General features: G+C 41.4%; 1 protein-coding gene across 1 annotated transcript in view; it reads left to right on the top strand.

The window, feature by feature from the left end:
• Positions 1 to 23,371, top strand: part of CENPT (centromere protein T) — a gene marked incomplete at its 3' end in the record, with an annotated part of 281,323 nt that overhangs the window by 128,218 nt on the left and 129,734 nt on the right. Inside the window, exons 6-7 of the mRNA XM_089692549.1 lie at positions 8,166 to 8,305; positions 14,357 to 14,423. Of these exons, the coding sequence (XP_089548675.1) occupies positions 8,166 to 8,305; positions 14,357 to 14,423 (207 nt within the window). The remainder of the gene's footprint in view (positions 1 to 8,165; positions 8,306 to 14,356; positions 14,424 to 23,371) is intronic.

The following is a 23,371-nucleotide window of genomic DNA, read 5'->3' as shown; positions in this document are numbered from 1 at the left end:
AGGGCTTTTTAAGTATGGGGGTGATGTGTGCATGTTTCAGAGGGGAAGGGAAAGTGCCGGAGGAGAGGGAGAGATTGAAGATGTGGGTGAGGGAGCGTAGGATGGAGGGGGAGGGAGGTTGTAGGAGTTGTGTGGGGATAGGGTCAAGGGGGCAGGTGGTGAGGCGGGCATCAGAGAGGATCTTGGAGACTTCTTCGATGGTAGTAAGGTCAAAGGTGCGGAGTGTTGGGGGAGCTTCAGTATGAGGAATGTAGGGTGGGGTGGGAGAGGAGGTCAGAGCAGTGGTGGGGCCGTGGGAGAGGGGTGTAGAGGGGGTAGCTGAGTGAGGGGGAAGGGGGTTGGAGGGAGTTTGAGCAGCGACGAAGTCCCTGTGGGTTATGTCGAGGGGGAGGGGGGATGAGGGGGTAGCTGTGTGAGAGGGGACGGGTTGAGAAGGCGTGCGAGTTGCGGCAATGTCCTTGCGAATTGTGTCAATCTTGTTTTTGAAGTGATTGGCAATCTCAAGGGCAGTGAGTGAGGTGCTGGGTGGAGGTGGGGGTGGCGAGAGTAGAGAGTTGAAGGTGGAGAAGAGTCGGCGAGGATTGGAGGAGAGGGCCTTGATGAGGGTCAGGAAGTAGGCTTGTTTGGCAGTATGGAGGAAGGAGGTGTAGGTGTGGAAGGCAGATTTGTATCGGGTGAAGGCTTGTTGGGATTTGGTTTTGCGCCATAGTCGCTCCAGGGCACGACTGTGTCGTTTGAGGGTTTTGGTGTGATCAGTCTGCCAGGGCTGGAGCGGTCGGGGTCTGATTTTGCGTGTGGTTAAAGGCGCTAGTGAGTCAAGGGCTGTTGACAGCGCATTGTTGTAGGCGGTCATAGCCAAGTCGGGGCAGGACAGGGGGAGGATGCTGTCATGGAGTTGATCAACTGCGGAGTGGAGGGAGGCAGGGTTAAGGTTGCGGAGGTTACGGCTGGTAGTAGTGTGACATTTGGAGGGGTAGGTGTTGGAGGATGAGGAGATAGAGAAGGTGATCAGGTTGTGGTCAGAGAGAGGGAAGGGGGTGTTAGTGAGGTTGTGGGGAGCGCAGCGGTTGGAGAAGACATGATGTTGTTTAAAGTGCATCGATAGGGAATGTTCCTTGAACCCTTTCTTGATGTTTTTAAAATGTTCCCGTAATCTCTCAATCTGCAAATAGTTCTACCTACATATTGTCTCCCACACGAACATTCGAGGAGATAAACAACATGCGTTGTGTTGCAAGTGATTGTAGTTGAGATCGAAAGTTTCAGAAGTGGAGTTCGATCTAAACGATTTTATAAGATTTTTATGTATGCCGTTATAAACACATAACATACATTTGTTACAAGGTTAGAAACCTTTGCGGTCAAAAAAGAAAGATAGTTGCTTAGGAGGATTGACGATATTTGGTGCTAATTTACTTCAAAAGGCTGATGCTTTGCGGTAAGTGATTTCAGGCAAGTCAGGTAATGAGTTCCCTAGAACAGGATCATTCTTAAGGATAACCCAATTTTTGCTATGTCCTTATACTGTGTCGTAAAATTAGTAATGAAAGGACAAAACCTTTCTTTTTTGACTTTAGGTTTAATGGTAAGAAGGTAATTTCTATTCATGCTGCCAACCTCTTTAATAGCATTATCTAATCCAAAAGCATCATATCCTTTCTCCAAAAATCTAGTCTTCAGAATGTTAGATTGTGTGATAAAATCCTCACGATTAGCACAGTTTCTATGTATCCATAAAAACTGTCCCCTAGGTATGTTATCAAGCCATTTTGGTAAATGGCAGCTGTCTTTTGGTATAAAACTATTTCTGTCTGTGGGTTTAAAATAGCTCCTTGTAGAAATTGAATTCCCATCAATAAAAAGAGTAAGATCTTAAAAGTTAATGGGTAGAAAATCATGTTGGAAAGTTAATTTAATGTTCAGTGAATTATGGTTAAGAGTGGTGAAGAAGTTATTGAGTGTGAATTTGTCTCCTTCCCATAATAATAAGATATCGTCTATATATCTCCGGTAAAATATAAGTTGGGGCCAGTCTCGTGAGTATATTAAATCCTCTTCCCATCTTGCCATGAACAAGTTGGCTAGACTAGGGGCGAACATCGCTCCCATAGCAACTCCGGTAATTTGTAAGAAGTACCTGTTGTCGAACCAAAAGTAGTTATGGTTCATAGCGAAGCTGAGTAAATCTAGGATAAAAAGTTTTTGTTTTTAGGAAATATCTTCAGTGGTATCTAAGTAGAATTCAACTGCGGCATGTCCATCAGTGTGTTTAATGTTGTATAGTGCAGATACATCAGCTGTTACTAGGTATGTAGAGTTGCTAAGAGTGATATTCTTAATATCCATAAGGACTTGTTTGGTATCCTTCAAAAATGATGGTGTTTTACTCATCCACCAGCACCCCCAGCAAGAACATCATGATAGAGGATATCGTCAAGATTCACATTATAATAATGAACAACAATATCCTCATTATAGGACGCCTTCCAGAAATGAACATCATAATTATAACCATGACCGCAATCAATATAACTATAGCCCTTATCGTGGGAATGATCATTATAATGAATCGCCATATTTTAATCACTCTAGTCAAGGTTACAACCAGCGTAATCACCCTAAATTTGACTTCTATCCTCATAACCAACCGGCTCATTTTTTAGACAGTTGTCCAGGAGTAAAAAGAGGCCTAAGACAAGAGGAAGACGAGGAGGAACCAGGCACAACAGACAAAAAAAGTATGTGAACCCTATTGAGATCTACAACATTAGCAACAAAACTCTTAACAAGGACGAATTAAATCTTTTTAACAAAGGTTTAAAATTCGCCCCTCCAGCTAAACTGAATAAATTTTCAACCTTTATAGATATCCACAGAAATGGTTTCATACCAAAAGACAGGTGCCATTTACCAAAATGGCTTGATAACATACCTAGGGGACAATTTTTATGGATACATAGCAACTGTGCTAATCGTGAGGATTTTATCACACAATCTAACATTCTGAAGACTAGATTTTTGGAGAAAGGATATGATGCTTTTGGATTAGATAATGCTATTAAAGAGGTTGGCAGCATGAATAGAAATTACCTTCTTACCATTAAACCTAAAGTCAAAAAAGAAAGGTTTTGTCCTTTCATTACTAATTTTACAACACCGTATAAGGACATAGCAAAAATTAAGAAAAATTGGGTTATCCTTAAGAACAATCCTGTTCTAGGGAACTCATTACCTGACTTGCCTGAAATCACTTACCGCAAAGCATCAGCCCTTAGAAGTAAATTAGCACCAAATATCGTCAATCCTCCTAAGCAACTTTCTTTCTTTTTTGACCGCAAAGGTTTCTACCCTTGTAACAAATGTATGTTATGTGTTTATAATGGCATACATAAAAATCTTATAAAATCGTTTAGATCGAACTCCACTTCTGAAACTTTCGATATCTCAACTACAATCACTTGCAACACAACGCATGTTGCTTATCTCCTCGAATGTTCGTGTGGGAGACAATATGTAGGTAGAACTATTTGCAGATTGAGAGATTACGGGAACATTTTAAAAACATCAAGAAAGGGTTCAAGGAACATTCCCTATCGATGCACTTTAAACAACATCATAAAAATCCCCATTGTCTGAAGTTTACAGGGATTGACATTGTCAAAAAACATTGGAGAGGTACACACAATAAAAGAGCCGTCTCCATGCTTGAAACCAAATGGGTTTATCTGCTCCAAACGCACTCACCTCATGGTCTTAATATCGATTTAGATATTAATTGTTTTATAGATACCAGCTAACTTTTTTGTGTTCCCCTCTCCTCACATTCGGCAATCTTATAATCAATGTCTAATATTTCTGTCGTTTATTACATTTTATCAGTGAATTTTAGTCCCTCTTGTTTTTCCGTAATTTTGGATATATTGACTCATACGGTCTCTTTCATATCTTATTTTAATGGTGAATTTTAGCCATACTGTTATCTGTCTTTATTGTAGCTATCATAGCTACACATATCCCATACTTTTTATCACTGCTCCTCCTTATGATACTCTGTTTACTATATGATAATATGTTAGCATCTATTAATGTATATATTATAGTTATATAATTTTTATCACATGAGATAGAGGTTTTTATTTTATTCCATTTCTACCTCATTTTTAATTTTTGATTTTGTTGAATTATAATTCCTATGTATGCTTTTATCTTTTTATGTACCCATCCCTATTTTAAATACAGTTTTATAAATCATATTTTAAATCATATTTAACTAACCATTCAGAGTGACAGAGGATATGTCCATTTAATCTGACCATAATTGGTCTATATTCAATTCCATCTATTTCCTTTAGATGGCAGTAGTATCGCGGATTATCACCATGTATTACTCATCCTCACGATACAATACCATCCAAATCCTTCCCCTATCAATTTCCTGGGGTCAGTGGATGTTTGCAAATCTTACATTTCATGGCCGCATTATGGGTATTATCATCCACATAAATATAAGCGACATTGTGCCTTTGCCCATTATCTGGAACACATCTTTTCATTTCTGTAAGTATACAATCCACAGCAAAATGGCCGACATCATGGACTATTGCGCATGCGCGATCCTCAATCGCGCTCTAGACTTAACAGTCAGCACAATGGCTGTCGTGAGTACCTAGTGCGCATGCGCGCTTTATTATATATTAAGACCATTAATTACAGGGCTCTCTCCCTTTGAAAACGTGTATGTACACGAAACGCGTCAGTGAGACCCCCCTGGACATGGATTACTGACCTACTTTACCACTCTAACTCACTCTGGATGTAAGTGTCCGTTTTTTATCTGCTTATTTGCTTACTATTGTAACTCCATTTGCCTAATAAATACTACACTATTGGAGTTTTTCCTCTTTCTCTGGGCTCATTTTTTGGGATACTGAGAGCCCCCCCCTCCTCAAGGTGCACTTTGGCAGGCGACTTACACTTAAGTGTATGATCCCCCCCGGTGGCTGAAATCCATACTACATGATGCACCCAATATGATGATCACACACTATACTGGAATGAGGAAATCTGTGTTGGTCTGATGACATCTGGTGACTCAACTCCACCTGACGACTTAACCTGTTTGCAGAGTTCCTGTTTTCCAGAGTACCTTGGAGTAGGTCTTATTTACTCCAACGCACATAACTTTGTGCTATCTGGTTAGTGCATTGTATTCTCATTCCCTACAAGCCACAGAAGTCACGATAAATTAACAGCCATCTAACGAAGCACGATTGTCACATCACACCTTTTAAGATTCTCATGCATCTATTTATCTACGTGATTTTTATCTACACTTTTTAGCGCTGCATTTTATGGATTATATTAGATATCTGGGGATAGCTAGTTAGTCTGGCTGAAAAAAGACAAAAGTCCATCCCGTTCAACCATAGAAAAAATTAACTTAACTGGATTAACGTTACCTATAAATGTTAGTCCAGTTATATTCTGTGTATCTAAGAAAGAATCCAGGCCTTTTTTTTGAAGCAATCCACTGAGCTGGCCAGAACCAACTCTTGAGGGAGTCTATTCCACATTTTCACAGCTCTCACTGTGAAGAAACCTTTCCGTGTTTGGAGATTAAATTTCTTTTCCTCCAGATGTAGAGAGTGCCCCCTTGTCCTCTGTGATGACCTCAGGGTGAATAGCTCTACACCGAGTTCACTATATGAACCACTGATTGTATTTATACATGTTGATCATATCCCCCCATTGCATGTCATTATAAAGCTTGTGATCTACCAGAACTTCCAGTTCCTTCTCCACCATTGATTCCCCCAGTTGTACCCCCCCTAGTATGTATGATTCATGCATATTCTTAGCCCCCAAGTGCATAACCTTACATTTATCAACATTAAGCCTCATTTGCCACATAGTTGCCCAATTAAACAGTGCATTGAGGTCTGCTTGTAAGTTGAAGACATCCTGTAAGAACGTTATTCCACTGCACAGCTTGGTGTCATCTGCAAAGACTGAAATGGGATTTTTAATCTCAGACCCTATATTGTTTATAAATATATTTACACTTAATAACAATAACACTAGATAACACTTAATAAAGTACAAAATGAAGTCCAAAAGTGATAGAACAGTCTTTCTTCCAACATAAAAAGAAATGCACCAGTGACTTCAACAGGTGTGCATATCTTTCATGCTCCTCCACCTTCAGACATGCACGCTCACCTTAACAGCTGGACCATAGAAAATAAAGGTCAACATGCGTTGAATATTAATCCCACTGGATCCTCTGCTTCCAAGGGTCTCTCCAGGAACAATCCTTTACGTCCCCACTTCGATGGATAGGTGCTCAAAAGATAAGGAAAAGGAACTCCTCATGGTGTAGTAAGGCTTTATTACCATAAAAATGTATTAAAAATGCCACTCGCATAGATATAAGGTTCATAAAACCTATTGCAAGCACTTAAGGGAAAAGCAGGGTGAACGCAGATGGCAGCTCCCGCATGCATCAAAAAAGACGTCACAAGCTTCTGTCCTACACGTTACGCCACTAGTCACGTGGCTTCATTTACTTGATTCATCACCTATTTATTCCATTGGGGGGCTGATTGCTCAGGCAGGCATTTGCTTTACAATTATTTAATACTGTTTTTGTTGGTTTTCACACTTTATGCTTCAGTTCAGCCGGGTGTTTATTACAGCTTGGCCAGGTGTTTACTGCTATTGTGATTGTTTTATTTCTGATATAAGTTTCACATAATTTACTGTTCTTGCTGGTTTTTTACACTTTATTCTTCAGCTCAGCTGGGTGTTTATCATAGGTTGGCCAAGTGTTTATTGCTACTTGATTATGGCTTATTTCTGATATATGTTTCACCTATCATTTGGATTTAGTGGCTTAGCCAGTTTTTTTTTTTTTTTTTTTACTATTGTCTTTGTTTCACAGATTTATTTAATTACACATTGGTTGTGATGCTCAGGATGGTGTTTATTATTAGTTTATCTTTTGGGTCACTAGGGGGCAGCACAGCACTTTTCTTGGGGAATTTTATTGAGGTGGGAACACATTGAGGTGCAGGGCATGAGTATTATATCCTTACTAATTGCATTGCTTATGCAGAGGGGGGTTTATATCAGCCAGGAATGCCCATAGGCGGTGCCAAGTTTTTTTTTTTTTTATTGCCTAGTGTCCTACTCCTTTGACGATAAACCCTATCTATGGTTGAGAAAGGAAGATGCACTGTCCTCCAATGAACTAAGGAAAGGGATTTAATGGTGATTAACAAACTTTATTTTTTTTTTAATAAATATTTCATACTTGCTCTGTGCAGTGGTTTTGCACAAAGCAGCTTGGATCCTCCTCTTCTTGGGTCCCCCACCAGTCCTCAGGTGCCCCCATATCAAGAGCCGTGGCTCAGCCCTGCCCCTTTCTCTCCTGATTGGCTCACTGGCTGTGACTGGCCAGCAGCAGGAGCCAATCTTTAGCATTCTAGTTCATAGGCTTGTGTGAGCAGGGCTATCTCAAATTCTTTTTGCTGTGTGTTTTTGTTTTTACTATACAACTATACATCTTTGTCATTCAATATATTTTGTATTTATATTGTCTGCTTTTGATGTGATCTCTTTATATAGTGCTAGGAAGGTAAAATATAGGCAGTTCATTTTATATAGCTAACAAAATATATTTGAGGTGCAAACTCTCTAAATCGCTTAGTACCCATCTTAAGGCATGGTTTCATCTTTATTTGCTGTGGCATTGGACCATGCTTGAGTATTGAGTATTTTTGAAGGATTGCATTTCATAATATATTCAGCTAGCCGCAAGAAAGGTGTCACCTGCATTTTGACTTTCCTGCTTCTGCCCATGGCTAACATGTATAGTGCTACAATTGATAATTGCACTATATAAAATAACAGCAATGCTGATTCTGTCATACAGGAACTGAGATTTAAATATTATTCATATTCTTGTAAAGAATAATCTTACGTTGATGACTTAATGAAAAAGTAGGGAAAGGATGGAGAGTAGAAGTCCTACCCCATTTTAAGGAGTGGTGTGTTTTTTTTTGCTTACAGCGGAAAGCCCTTTTTAGGTCATCCGTTAAGATATTTCAGCAATTGATTTTGAAAACTTGTTAAACGGAATACATGTTTGTTTGTTTTTTCTGTAGCCTGAGTAATGTAGACCTGAGTTTGCCAGATCTGCAGGACACAAGACACGTGGATGTCTTCAGAATTTCCCGTAAAAAGAAAAGAATGAACAGTTCTCAGTTTGAGAGAGTGGTAGATGAAAAGCTGCCTAAAAACGGAGGTAAGGGCCTTTATCTATAGTATTACCAGATCTTTTAACCACTTCAGCTCTCGCACCTGTATACCCTTCCACCATAAAACGAGACCAGTTTTTAAATTTTTTTGCTGTGGGCCTATGTATTCAGCGATGACACAAAATTTAGTTTTTTGTTTTTCTTTCAAAATCGAGGCTTTTTTTTTTGTGAGTCTGTTGATTGAACAGTTTCTCATATACAATACAGCATGAAAAAAAAAAAACTGTCAAGCAGTTACCCACGCAGGAGTGCAAGGGAGGTTTTATAGCAGTGATGCATGGTATAAGCACAGATAATACCCGTAGAACTGAGGTGTGGCTTGGCACTGTACACGCAAGCAGTTGCATAGAGCATATGAAATTTATATAGCATATATTTAGCAGTATTTCTATGTATGGCCTCATTAGGAGTAGTCAGCTGGAAGAAGACTGTGAGGGAGCACCTGGTTGTTTGGTCACTTTGAGGCAGAGGTATAAAATAGAATAGGTAGGAGTGGGTTTTTTTTTAGGTGCATTTATTACACTCCAACAAAATATTTGTTAAAATATTGCAATTTATTTTACACAAATACATACATTCTAAAAAGAAACCATTTTAGTTTCATAGTTCATATCCAATATATGCCATTTTGAATTGAGATCCTCAAACACAGGTTCTGCTACAAGTTTCACCTACTTGAATGCAAGAAGCAAACTTGTGAATGGGATACTGATAAAGGTACAAAAACACAAAAGATGTCCAACAATGACAGTGATGCTGTATACATGCAAGCAGATGAGGGGGATAAAAAAAATACCCCTACTACCCAATCTGTCCTGCCCCCAAACACCTGAGGCCCGGCACGTCAAGAAATCGACCAGAGGGAATCCTAGGAGAAAGCCCATGGGGCAAAGAGGAGCGAATCCACTATGGCACAAGGCAAACCGCAGAGGGTATATAATGACAAGAGAATGACCCTAGTAAAATAAAATCGTTGCCTATAAAGTATTCTACCACAATCTGTCTTTTTATTCTATCTATCTATCGATCTATCTCAACATTGTATGTTGCAATAAAGTAATACTCACTAGAAAATCAGGGAGACAGTTCACTGGGGGGGGGGGCAGAGTGCTGCATTGATTGTAACAAAAAAGGGCCTTGTGACTAGAGTAATAGAGGATGTATTCTGTAAACCGCAAAAAGGAACTATTTAATGATTAAGCATATTGATTGCATATAATTTATAGTGTAGTGCACTGCTCCACAAGTATGGTTCAACAGACTCAATAATAAACACAGGTAAAGTACCTTCTCCCCAAAACTGAGTCATGAATATGCTATACACAGACCAACTATAATTCTGTAGGGTTAAGCAAAATAGAAAAAGCATGCGCAGTGGATCCTTTAAGTGAATGCAAATGCAATGTGTATAAAAAGATGCCTCAATGTCTGATGCCTGAGTACTTACAAGTGAAAACGTTCCCGTATGTCTCTTGCTCCTGCAAGAATTGTGACAGAATGGCCTCTGACCACTCGGCTTTTATAGCCCATCCACCGGGATAGAGTCTGATGTCCTATCCGGGTGCGCACATAATATTGGAGTCTGCGCATGCTCTCTGGATTCTGTCCACCTACAACTCACTGCCTATACACAGGAAGCACACTAATAGATGGGTGAATGCTTGGGAGAAAAAAGCCTACCCACACACATAGGAGATGTTGTAACATTTGTATAGCACCATCTTGTGGCTGAAAATGGAATGTTTTTGGCCAGAAGTGCATTTGTGAGGTCAGGCACTGATGTCGGACAAGAAGGCCTGACTCGCAGTTTCCGCTCTAATTCATCCCAAAGGGGATCTATCTGGTTGAGGTCAGGAGTCTGTGCAGGCCAGTCAAGTTCCTCCTCCCCCAAACTTGCTCATCCATGTCTTTATGGACCTTGCTTTGTGTACTGGTGCACAGTTATGTTGGAACAGGAAGGGGCCATCCCGAAACTGTTCCCACAAACTTGGGAGCATGAAATTGTCCAAAATGTCTTGGTATGCTGACGCCTTAAGAGTTCCCTTCACTGGAACTAAGGGGCCAAGCCCAACCCCTGAAAAACAACTCCACACCATAACTCCCCCACCAGACTTTACGCTTGGCACAATGCAGTCAGAAAAGTACCGTTCTCATGGCAACCGCCAAACCCAGACACGTGCGTCAGATTGCCAGACAGAAAAGCGTGATTCGTCGCTCCAGAGAACACGTCTCCACTGCTTTAGAGTCTGGTGGCAGTGTGCTTTACACCACTGCATCCGACACTTTGTATTGCACTTGGTGATGTGAGGCTTGGATGCAGCTGCTAGGCCATGGAAACCCATTCCATGAAGTGCTCTGCGCACTTTTGTTGTGTTAATCTGAAGGCCGCACTAAGTTTGCAGGTCTTTAGCTATTGACTCTGCAGGCAGTAGGCGACTTCTGTGCGCTTCAGCATGCACTGACCCAGCTCTGTCATTTTACGTGGCCTACCACTTCGTGGCTGAGGTGCTGCTATTCCCAGTTGCTTCCGCTTTATTATAATACCACGAAAAGTTGACTGTGGAATATTTAGTAACAAAGAAATTTTGCAGATGGACTTGCATAGGTGTCAACCTTTCATGGTAGCACACTTGAATTCACTGAGCTCCTGAGAGCGACCCATTCTTTCACAAATGTTTGTAGAAGCAGTCTGCATGTCTAGGTGCTTGATTTTAGGTGCTTGATTGGCCATGCAGGAGTATGGAACACCTGAATTCAATTATTTGGATGGATGTCCCAATACTTTTTGACAATATAGTGTGTGTGTGTGTGTGTGTGTGTGTATATATATATATATATATATATATATATATATATATATATATATATATATGTATGTGTATATACAGTGGGGCAAAAAAGTATTTAGTCAGCCACCAATTGTGCAGGTTCTCCCACTTACAAAGATGAGAGAGACCTGTAATTGGCATCATAGGTAGACCTCAACTATGAGAGACAAAATGAGAAAAAAAATCCAGACAGACAATCACATTGGCTGATTTGGAAAGAATTTATTTGCAAATTATGGTGGAAAATAAGTATTTGGTCAATATCAAAAGTTCATCTCAATACTTTGTTATATATCCTTTGTTGGCAATGACAGAGGTCAGACGTTTCCTGTAAGTTTTCACAAGGTTGGCACACACTGTTGCTGGTATGTTGGCCCATTCCTCCATGCAGATCTCCTCTAGAGCAGTGATGTTTTGGGGCTGTCGCTGGGCAACACGGACTTTCAACTCCCTCCAAAGGTTTTCTATGGGGTTGAGATCTGGAGACTGGCTAGGCCACTCCAGGACCTTGAAATGCTTCTTACGAAGCCACTCCTTCGTTTCCCGGGCGGTATGTTTGGGATCATTGTCATGTTGGAAGACCCAGCCACGTTTCATCTTCAATGCCCTTGCTGATGGAAGGAGGTTTGCACTCAAAATCTCACGATACATGGCCCCATTCATTCTGTCCTGTACATGGATCAGTCTTCCTTGTCCCTATGATTTGTTCACACCAAGCTGCTTGCCTATTGCAGATTCAGTCTTCCCAGCCTGGTGCAGGTCTACAATTTTGTTTCTGGTGTCCTTTGACAGCTCTTTTATCTTCACCATAGTTGAGTTTGGAGTGTGACTGTTTGAGGTTGTGAACAGGTGTCTTTTATACTGATAACAAGTTCAAACAGGTGCCATTGATACAGGTAATGAGTGCAGGACAGAGGAGCCTCTTAAAGAAGAAGGTACAGGTCTGTGAGAGCCAGAAATCTTGCTTGTTTGTAGGTGACCAAATACTTATTTTCCACCATAACTTGCAAATAAATTCTTTCCAAATCAGCCAATGTGATTATCTGGATTTTTTTTCTCATTTTGTCTCTCATAGTTGAGGTCTACCTATGATGCCAATTACAGGCCTCTCTCATCTTTTTAAGTGGGAGAACTTGCACAATTGGTGGCGGACTAAATACATTTTTGCCCCACTGTGTGTGTGTGTATATATAGAGAGAGAGAGAATTTTATTTCACTAGGGTCATTATATCCCCTCTGCGGTTTGCCTTATGCCAACTAATTGCCCTAGCCCTGAAGAAGCCAATTAGGCAAAACATGTAGAAGAGCCTGTGGAACTCAATTCAAGTGGCATACAGTGCCTTGAAAAAGTATTCATACCCTTTTTCCACATGTTGTCAAAAACGTAAATGTATTTTATTGGGATTTTATGTGATAGACCAACACAAAGTGGCACATAATTTTGAAGTGGAAGAAAAATGATGGTTTTCAAATTTTTGTACAAATAAATATTTAAAAGCTCAAGCTCTTTTGGATTGGATAGAGAGCATCTGTGAACATCAATATTTTTGTCTTGCCATAGATTCTCAATTGGATTTAGGTCTGGACTTTGACTGGGTAATTCTAACAAATGAATATGCTTTGATCTTAACCATTTCATTGTAGCTCTGGCTGTATGTTTAGGGTCATTGTCCTGCTGGAAGGTGAACTTCCTCCCCAGTCTCAAGTCTTTTGCAGACAGGTTTTCTTCCCTGTATTTGGCTCAAGTTGTACCATACTCTTTCCATTTTCTGATGATCGATTGAACAGTGTTCTATGAGATGTTCAAAGCTTGTGTTTTTATTTATTTTTTATAATCTAACCCTGTTTTAAACTTCTCTACAACTTTTTCCTTGGGCTGTCTGGTGTGTTCCCTGGCCTTCATGATGCTGTTTGTTTACTAATGTTCTCTAACAAACCTCTAAGGGCTTCACTGAACATCTGTATTTATACTGAGATTAAATTACACACAGGTGGACTCTATTTACTAATTACGAGACTTCTGAAGGCAATTGGTTCCACAAGACTTTTGTTAGGGGTGTCAGAGTAAAGGGGGCTGAATACAAACGCACGCCACACTTTTCAGATATTGATTTGTAAATTTTGAAGACCATTTATCAGTTTCCTTCCACTGCACAATTTTGTGCCACTTTGTGTTGGTCTATCACATAAAATCCCAATAAAATACATTTACGTTTTTGGTTGTAACACGACAAAATATGGAAAATTTCAAGGGGTAGGAATACTTTTTCAAGGTGCTGTATATTGGATATGAACTATGAAACTAAAGGTTTCTTTTTAGAATTCCTTATGTATTTGTGTGAAATAAATTACAATAGTTAAACTCATTTTTTTGTTGGCATGTAATATATGCAATAAAAGCCTCTTATCCCCCCCCCCCCCCCACACACACACACACACACACTCCTACCTATTCTACTGTTTTTTTATATTTTTATTTTTTATATAGTTTTTTTATGTTTCATAGGGGTTAGGTGCAATCTACTCACATCTCCCACTCGCATTCAAAGCAGACATATTGAGGCAAAGGTAGGTTTCTCCAGCCATTTAGACGATACCCTCTTAAATTTTTCAGGGTAACCCAGATTAGCATAGGTGTCTTTGTATAGCTGAATATTATTATTTGGCAGTTGTTTCCAAAAATGGATAGACCCCAGGATGGGGGGGGGGGGGGGGGGTCTATTTTTTCCAGTGTAATGTAATGGCCTTCCTGACGTAGAAGAGAAGGAGACTAACGTTCTCTCTGATACCGTGGGAATAATGTTCTCCGTGAGTCCCGGTAAACAGATCTCCATGGTTGTGGGTAAGGGAGTTAACTGTAATTAACTTTGTGACATTAACACATCTGTCCAGAACCCAGTGGCAGCGGGACACTTCCAGAAGACATGGGAAATGGGTCACATCTCCAGCACTCCGCAGGGGTAAGACTGATTAATTTTGTGCAGTCGGGAGGGGTAAAGTAGGCCAACAATAGTTTACAGTTTAGGAAAAGTTGATACAGTTTGTTGGCAGATGTACAACTACTCTACATGCAAATAGTCAGAGGGGAAAGAAGTAATAGCATTGGACTTGCTGAAGCATGCTACATTCTGTAAAAGTTTCTCAAATGAGTATCAAATTGTCAAAACTGTAATTGTGCTTTAACAAAAATTGCCTTTTTTTTCTTTTTAGATCGCAGTACATTGAAAGAAAATGTTGAAGACCTTACCTCATTAGTAAATCCCAATGTGAAGACCAGGTGATTTATTTTCTTATTACTATTTTTTACCTTCAATTAGTGAAGAATTTAAATTTAAAATAAAAGCTAGATTAATTGGAAATATCTAATCTGAATGGTTTTTGTAGGCATCTGCTCCAGTTTTTGTGCTTGTTTATATAAATTAGTCCAACTGTGTTGTAACAAATTAACATAGGCAACATATATGCTGGTGTACCTGTGGTCCGAAAAATGGGGAAAGATGATTGCTGATTTGTGGCTCCACAACATCTCAAGTGTCTGAGTATGGTAGGTCAACTTGACAAAGTATAAGAGTTTATACCCTGCTTCTCAAAAGGTTTTTTTCTTCCAGCTGCCTTTATTCCCCTCACACTGCCTCATCTTTCTGAGGCCTTATAAGATATTATTTCTAAAGGAATCAAGGTCCCCCCACCAACTTGAAAACATTTGTTCAAATCTGAAAAGTGTTGGAATGCTCCCATTTTGGATCTCATGGCTCTTAACATCTTTGCTTCAAAATGTTTTGGATGGAATTATAAAATTTGTTGTGACCTCTCTGGAGCAAGGAAACATTTTTAGTGTCAGTGGACTTCAAGATGCTCAGTGTGCTATAAATACCAAGAGAACCTGGTGCTGTAGATGGTGTGTAAAGGAGGCTGGCTGTCATAAGCACTTATGATTGGAAGAGAATGTGGAGTGCATTCCATCTGGAAGATCCATATACTGGATTCTGTCTGCTTGTGTGGCTAGAGGAAATGCCAAAATGTTCTGGAGGGATCACTGTCCAGAATCAATTTGGGGCAAATATACAGATGCTGGACGAGAAAGTGGGTTGGCAGCTGCTGAGAGCTTGCATCCAGATCGCATTCAGATGTTTCTGCAGGAAGATACTTTCTGGGTGACAAGGTGGCGGGAAAGCGTCTGAAGGTAACCAGGCAATGTGGATAGATCTCTGCTGTCAAGCTTGTTTTTTGGCTTTCATTTATTGAATATGGACGTATCCCAGCCTCACTGGGATTTACTTTCAATAAAAACCAATTTTACATAAAGGGGCTGCACTCTTGACAGACTATAAGGGACAGACCTGCAAACCTTATGTTTTGGTAAACCAAACAAAAACACAGTCGTACTACTTATCTAATTTCTGCCTGCCTGCCCGCAATGTACTGTGGACAGGCGGCAGCTGCAGGAGCAGCGACGTACCCGTATGTCAGTGGTGCTGTTTAAATACGGGGCGCTGCGCACCTGAGTGGGCATTTAACCTTCCCCCCTCCCACGTCTGAATGAAGATCCCGGAAAATGGGACCTGGTTGATCACAAAGCTGTTATGAATCAATCTGATTCATAACAGCTCTGATTCATAACAGCTCTGCTTCTCTTCCTGATACATGGGGCCAATAATAGCAGCGTGTACCATGGGACCAGCAAGAGCCACTCACAGATCACTGTATTTTGAGCTGTCATGAACTTATCCCATTCATGAAAGTTCAAAGTAAACATTACATTGCACTTGTAAAAGAAAAAAAAAATCCCTGACCACCCCCCCAATGGTGAAATTGTACTACTCTGATGAAAGTATCAAAAAAAAAAAGTTTAAAAAAATAAAAATATCGAGAGAACATTTTTTTGTAACTACCACCCCACACTGCCCCCTATGCCCATCCATGGAGAGAAGAGAGAACAAGTCACTGAGTAAAAGCACTACATGTTACACACGTTATATTAGCACATTTAACCCTTTGATCACCTTATTAACTCTTTGATCACCCTGTCACCCAGCCAGTGCCATTAGTACAGTGGCAGTATATGGCATTTTTCACTGTATTACTGCCACTAGCTACATTCGATAACATCAGGGTCTGTAAGCTCCTCTCCCAGCCAGGGTTAGCTAGTGTTAGATTGTCCGCACACTATCGCACTCACGCTATAGGTCACTGATCACTACTATTATTAGTATACGGATACGGATCAATATATTGATCACAATAGAACTATACTAGTGCCTCCTTTTGTATAGTGTCCCCAAAAATGCAGTGTTGGCAGGATCAGCCCCATTCACTGTCAGCTCTAGCGTTTAGCCCCTCTGCTTTTTTTCACAGAAAATTTGTATTGATTGTGGGCCAAAGCAATTTATACACACAATAATACATTGCCACCCACCCAAATTCAGCTCTTGCCAGACAATGCACATGGAAATTTATCTGAATTTGTCTTTTTTTGGACCTAAGCCTCAAAATAGGCATTACAAAATAGAATTAATTGCGGTCATATTGGTCCACAGACTCGATTCATCATATGCACATCTTCTCTGCTGTTACATATATGCCAAACCAGGACCAGCAATTTGCTGATACGTCACTGGAGTTTGAGTAGTTATACTGGCATGATGCCTGCAGCTACAGGATGGCTTTTATGTAAACACAATCCTAGTGGCTGATTAGCCACTGGATCGCTTTTACAAGCAGTGGGAAGGGACTTGTCGACCCTTCCTGCCTCCTTCTACAGTTTTGTTGGGCTTTCCTGTCAAACAGGGAAATCCGAGAATGCAGCCAGTAGTTCCGCTGGCTGGCCATAGAGATGATCAGAGACCAGAATGCCTCCAGTAATCTATGGTCTAAGAGAATGGAAACTACAAGCATTTCCTCATTTCTGTTTCGCCGGATATAAACCACGCCTTTTTTTAAATTGGGAAAGCATCTGATCACACTGCTTTTGGTGTGATCAGATGCTTTAAGGGCAGAGGAGAGATCTAGAGTCTAATAGACCCCAGATTACTCAGAAAAGAGTACCTGTCACTGCCTATTGCTATTACTGGGGTATTTACATTCCCTGTGATAATAAAAGAATAAAAAAAAATGAAAGGTACTGTGCAAAAATGTAAAAAAAGCTAAATAAATAACAAAAAAATAATCCACCCCCATCCCAGTGCTTGCACGCAAAGGCAAACGCAAGTGGCACTATGTAAACAGATTGCACCATGCATGTGAGGTATCACAGCAAATGTCCAATCAAGGGCAAAAATGAGAGTTGGCTGTTCATGACTATGTGGGTTATAATGCCACCTATAGGTGAATGGACACTGGCCAACCAATCAGCGAGGAGTCAGTGTCTATAAAGTGGATGGTCACCGTTTTCCATTGGTGGTGGTAAAGGTTGCCACTAGGGGGATTGCTTAATTGTCTTTAAGTCTGCCAGGTCTTCTTTTTGGTGCCTCTAGCAGGAGCAGCCTGATGGAGAGACAGCCAGCTGCGGCTGCGAGGCGCATGAGCAGTAATGGCTGGAAGAGAAAATTGGCCATATTTATTTATGTATCCAGCTTTCCTGGGCACACATGGGGCTGCTGGAGGTGGCTGGCACACAGAGCAGGCTATACATTGGGCATTTGAGTACTCCCCTAGGGGAGGCAAACTTTGGCCAGTTCAGACAGGAGGCTGCACTTTATGATAGTCCATGGAAATCAGCAGTTAAAGTAAGTGTTTTTGGTCACACTACCTGGATTAGCTGTATCCTGCAATCTCTGTATTGTTTCTATATGTATTCAGATTGAGCGCTGTAGGAAGGCATGTCTTCCAGAAAGCGGAGTGGGGGAGGCACAGTAGTAAAGGGCACATGTGCACCACCGTCAGATCTAGAAGAACCTAATCGAAGTTCTTCTGTGTTATCCTCTTCTGGAAGGCCAGGAGCCTCTGGGCAGTCTTAGCCACTATGTTTGTCTGGCATTGTGTCTACTACTGCGACGTCTGCTTCAGTGCATGTAACTAAAGAGGACCTTGCTTCAGCCTTAGCAGGTTTAGAAGATAAGATTGCTGGAATGATTGCATCTGTTTCTCGGGTGATTAAGAAGTGGGAGAGATCCCGTTCACCGGATCAACCAGTCCTTGAATAGGAGTGGATGGAACCAGAGGATGAGGGGGCATTAGAGGACCTTGAACAAGGTCAGGCAGTAGATTCTCTATCCAAAGGGTCTCAGCTTAAGGAGAAGCAGGCAGTTTCGGCTTCTCAGTCTCAAAGGTTATTGGTTCAGCACCTTAGTGATATGGTCCGTTCAGGATTCAAGTTACCTCCCATTGAGACCTCTGAGGTTACGTACTCTTCCCTGGTTCTTTAAGGCCTCAGCAGAGTATGCAGGCATGTCTGGTGCATCCTCTCTTGGAACAAATTCGCCTGGATAGGATTTTGTCCCGCCAAAAAGATTTTGTTTTAGAGTTTAAGAAATGGGGCATGCCTGTAGTTGATGTTGCTGTTTCATCCCTGAATAGGTCGATAACATGTCCTGCGGATAATGTCCAGGTTTTCAAGTATCCAGCAGATAAGATGAAATCTCTACTTAAGGCCATCTCCTCCTCTCTGGCAGAGTTAGCCACGCAGCCAGCAGTAGCAGTTGTTGGTGTCTGCCAGTGTTTTTCGGACCATGTCAAACAGTTGCTGAAGCGGCCAACAGTTCAGGGAGTAGGCTCAGCCGAAGATTTGGAAGATGTTCCACGTGCTTTGTTTTGCTGAGGATTCAATTCAGCAAATTTCTCACATGGCCCTCTTGTCAGTTCACATGCATAGGGTTTTGTGGCTGAAGATTTGGTCGGTGTAACTGCCATGCAAGCAATTGTTGGCAGGTTTTTCCTTTCATGGGGAGCGACTGTTTGGGCTTGATTTGGTTAAATATATTCAAAAGATTTCAGGAGGAAAGAGTTCTCTGGTGCCTTTTTAAAAGATAATCCAAGTGCTCTTCTTTTAAGGGGTCAAGGGCCTCGGTGGCTGGGCCCTCATCTACCAGACAGTCATTTTGTCGTTTTGCAGGCCCCAGCCTCTAGGTCAGAGCCCAATGAAACCCTGGGTGCAAAAATCACCTAAGACCGATCATAAGTCCGCCTCCTTATGAAGGGGCGCCCCCACTTGTTTGGGTGGGGGGAAAGCTTTTGAAATTTGCAACTGCCAGGTTGGTCATTTCTACGATTTCTCTGGCATGCATACTATAGTTTCGCATCTTCCCTCCTCTCCAGTTTCAACCGTCAAATGTACCTAGGAATCCAGAAAATGAGGGCCCTTGCAGGCACTTGATCAAGTTCCAATGGATGAGAAGTTTCAAGGTTTTTTTTTCAAACCTGTTCAGTCACAAAGCCAAATTGGGATGTAAGGCTCATTATGGACCTCAAGGCTCTAAATCAGCTTCTAAATGTCTGATCCTTTCATATGGAATCTGTGTGGTCAGTAACAGCCTTGTTGCAGGAAGGATATTTCTTAGCGTCCATATATATCAAAGATGCATACCTGCATGTGCCAATATTCAGTTTTCACCGAACATTTCTGTGCTTTGCAGTAGGAGTTCGGCATTTCCAATTCATAGCTCTGCCGTTTGGGCTGGCCACGGCTCCTCGAGTCTCTACAAAGGTTCTGGTATTGGGATCCTGGAGCCGGTACAAAGCCTGGAATATTTGGGGACGATTCAGGCAAAGGTATTTCTGCCTCCAGGGAAATGTTGCGCCCTGAGAGACCAGGTCTGCAATTTAAGGACCAAAAGGTATTGTTCAATTCACCTCTATATCAGATTGCTGGGGAAGATGGTATCCTCAATCGAAGCAGTACCCTATGCACATGTCCACTCCAGACCACTGCAAAAGATTATTCTGTCCGTTTGGAACAAGAAGGTTCCAGCCCTGGATTTCCGTATGTCTCTGTCTCCAGAGTTACTGCAGAGCCTGAATTGGTGTTAGGTGACTCCGAACTTGGAGAAAGGAAGAGCCTTTCGGCCAGTGCTGTGGAAGGTGGTTACCATCGACGCCAGCCTCTCAGGATGGGGGGCTGTCTTGGAGGAGGCCGCTGTTCAGGGAACATGGATTCCAAAAGAAAGGGTTCTACCCATCAATGTCCTGGAACTTCGGGTAGTGAGGCTTGCTCTGAGGTATTGGACATTCAGGCTTCGAGGCTGGCCAGTAAGGATCCGGTCCGACAATGCCACAGCAGTGCAATACATCAACCACCAGGGCAGTACTGGGAGCCTGAGGGCCAAGAGGAGATGAATTACATTCTAACTTGGGCAGAAAGTTTATGTGGCAAGTTTGTCAGTAGTGTTTATTTCAGGTATTGAGAGTTGGCAGGCGGATTATCTCAGCTGCCACCAGTTGATTCCGGGGTAATGGGCTCTGCATCCTAGGTTTTCTTGGCCATCTGCCAGTGATGGGGTTGCCCAGACCTAGATCTGTTGGCATCCAAGTTCAACAACAAAGTCTACCTGTTTGTGTCCAGAATGAGGGACCCTCGTGCAGCAGGTGTGGATGCTTTAATGATTCCTTGAAGTCCGTTTTCCCTAATCTACAGTGGATATAAAAAGTCTTCACACCCCTGTTAAAATGTCAGGTTTCTGTAATGTAAAAAAAATGAGACAAAGATAAATAATTTCAGAACTTTTTCCACCTTTTAATGTAATCTATAAACTGTACAACTCGGTTGAAAAACAACCTGAAATCTCTTAGGTGGAAGAATGTAAAAATAAAAAACTAAAATAATATGGTTGCAGAAGTGTGCACACCCTTAAACTAATACTTTGTTGAAGCACCTTTTGATTTCATTACAGCACTTAGTCTTTATAGGTACGAGTCTATCAGCACGGCACATCTTGACTTGGCAATATTTGTCCACTCTTCCTTGCAAAAACACTCCAAATCTAGTTGCGGGGGCATCTCCTGTGCACAGCCCTCTTCAGATCATCCCACATATTTTCGATCGGATTCAGGTCTGGGCTCTGGCTGGGCCATTCCAAAACTTTAATCTTCTTCTGGTGAAGTAATTCCTTTGCTAATTTGGCTGTATGCTTTGGGTCGTTGTCATGCTGAAAGATGAAGTTCCTCTTCATGTTTAGCTTTCTAGCAGAGGCCTTAAGGTTTTGTGCCAGTATTGACTGGTATTTGGAATGGTTAATAATTCCCTCTACCTTAACTAAGGCCCCAGTTCCAGTTGAAGAAAAACAGCCACAAAGCATGATGCTGCCACCACTATGCTTCACAGTGGGTTTGGTGTTCTTTTGGTGATTTGCAGTGTTGTTTTTTGCATCAAACATATCTTTTGGAATTATGACCAAAAAGTTCAACCTTGGTTTCATCAGACCATAACACATTTTTCCACATGCTTTTGGGGGACTTCAGATGTGTTTTTGCTGAATTTAGCCAGGCTTGGATGTTTCTTCTTCATAAGAAAAGGCTTCTGTCTTGCACTCTACCCCATAGTCCAGTTATTTGAAGAATATGGGAGATTGTTGTCACGTGTACCACACAGCCAGTACTTGCCAGATATTCCTACAGCTCCTTTAATGTTGCTGTAGGCCTCTTGGCAGCCTCCCAGACCAGTTTTCTTCTCGGCTTTTCATCAATTTTGGAGGGACGTCCAGTTCTTGGTAATGTCACTGTCGTGCCATATTTTTTCCACTTGATTTGTCTTCACTGTGTTCCATGGTATATCTAATGCCTTGGAAATTCTTTTGTACCCTTCTCCTGACCGATACCTTTTAACAATGATATTCCTCTGATGCTTTGGAAGTCCTCTGCGGACCATGGCTTTTGCTGCAGGGTGCGACTAAGAAAGTGTTAGAAAGGACCTACTAGAACAGCTGAACTTTATTTGGGGTTAATTAGAGGCACTTTAAATGATGGCAGGTGTGTGCTGACTCCAATTTAACATGCTTTTGAATGTGATTGCTTAATTCTGAACACCGCTACATCCCCAGTTATAAGAGGGTGTGCACACTTATGCAACCACATTATTTGTTTTTTTTTTTTTTGTTTACTCCCCCCCCATTATTTTGTTTTTCAATTAAGTTGTACAGTTTATAGGTCACATTAAAGGTGGAAAAAGTTCTGAAATGATTTATCTTTGTCTAATTTTTTTACATCACAGAAACCTGACATTTTAACGGGTGTGTACACTTTTTATATCCACTGTATGCTTTTCCTCCGTCACGTCTCCTATGAAGGATTTGGGAGGAGTCTGTTCCAGTGATTCTGATTGCCCCGGCCTGGCACATGAGGGCCTGGTACATGGACATAGTGAGACTGGCAGTGGGCAGGCTTTGGTCCCCTGCTGTTCAGGCCAGACCTGCTGTCTCAAGGTCCTATATTGTACCCAGCTTTACGGTTGCTAAATTTGATGGCATGGCTTTTGAAACCCAGATCCTAAAGAATAGGAGGGTATCAGATTCTGTCATTCCCATTATGTTGGGTGCTAGGAAGATGGTTTTTAGGAACATTTATTACAGAACTTGGAAAGGTCTGGAAATGGCATCCACGGAAATATGTAATGGGTAGGATCCTGTTATTTCTTCAATCAGGTCTGGAAAAAAAAAAAATTGGCCATTGGTACTATTAAAGGTCAGGTTTCCGTGTTGGCTATTTTTTTCCAGAGGCCTATTGCATCCCACTTTCTAATTCGTACTTTTATGCAAGGAGTAATGCATTTGGCTCTGCCTGTTAGGCTGCCTTTATGTCAATGGGACTTTAAACTTGGTCTTTCAGGTTTTGCAGAGACCACCGTTTGAGCCTGTTAGAGAGATTCTGCTATTCCTGTTGATTTGGAAGGTTTTTTTCCTAGTTGCGATCTCTTCTGCAAGAAGGGTGTCTGAGCTGGCAACTCTTTCTTGTAATGAACCTTTTCTGATTTTGCATCAGGATAGGGTGGTATTGCGACCTCAACCATCTATTTTACCATAGGTAATTTCAAGTTTTCATCTCAATCAGGACATTTTCCTGCCTTCATTTTTTCCTAGGACGCAGGCAACAAGGGAGAGATCTTTGCATACTTTGGATGTGGTACATGCTATAAGGGTCTTCCTGAAGTTGACTGCGCAGGTCAGGAAGTCGGATGCTCTTTGTGCTGCCTGACGGCACCAACGACTATTTCGCATTGGATTTGCCAGTTGATCATTTCAAGCATATGGTTTGAAAGGTAAGGTCTCACACCTTCAGGTAAAAGCACACTCTACCAAG

Source organism: Staurois parvus, unplaced genomic scaffold (assembly GCF_062004578.1).
Source record: "Staurois parvus isolate SC_StPar_1 unplaced genomic scaffold, SC_StPar_1.0 ptg000594l, whole genome shotgun sequence".
NCBI classification, from domain to species: domain Eukaryota; kingdom Metazoa; phylum Chordata; class Amphibia; order Anura; family Ranidae; genus Staurois; species Staurois parvus.
The sequence above is the reverse complement of the archived record's forward strand: the minus strand, read 5'-3'. Positions and strand labels throughout refer to the sequence as shown.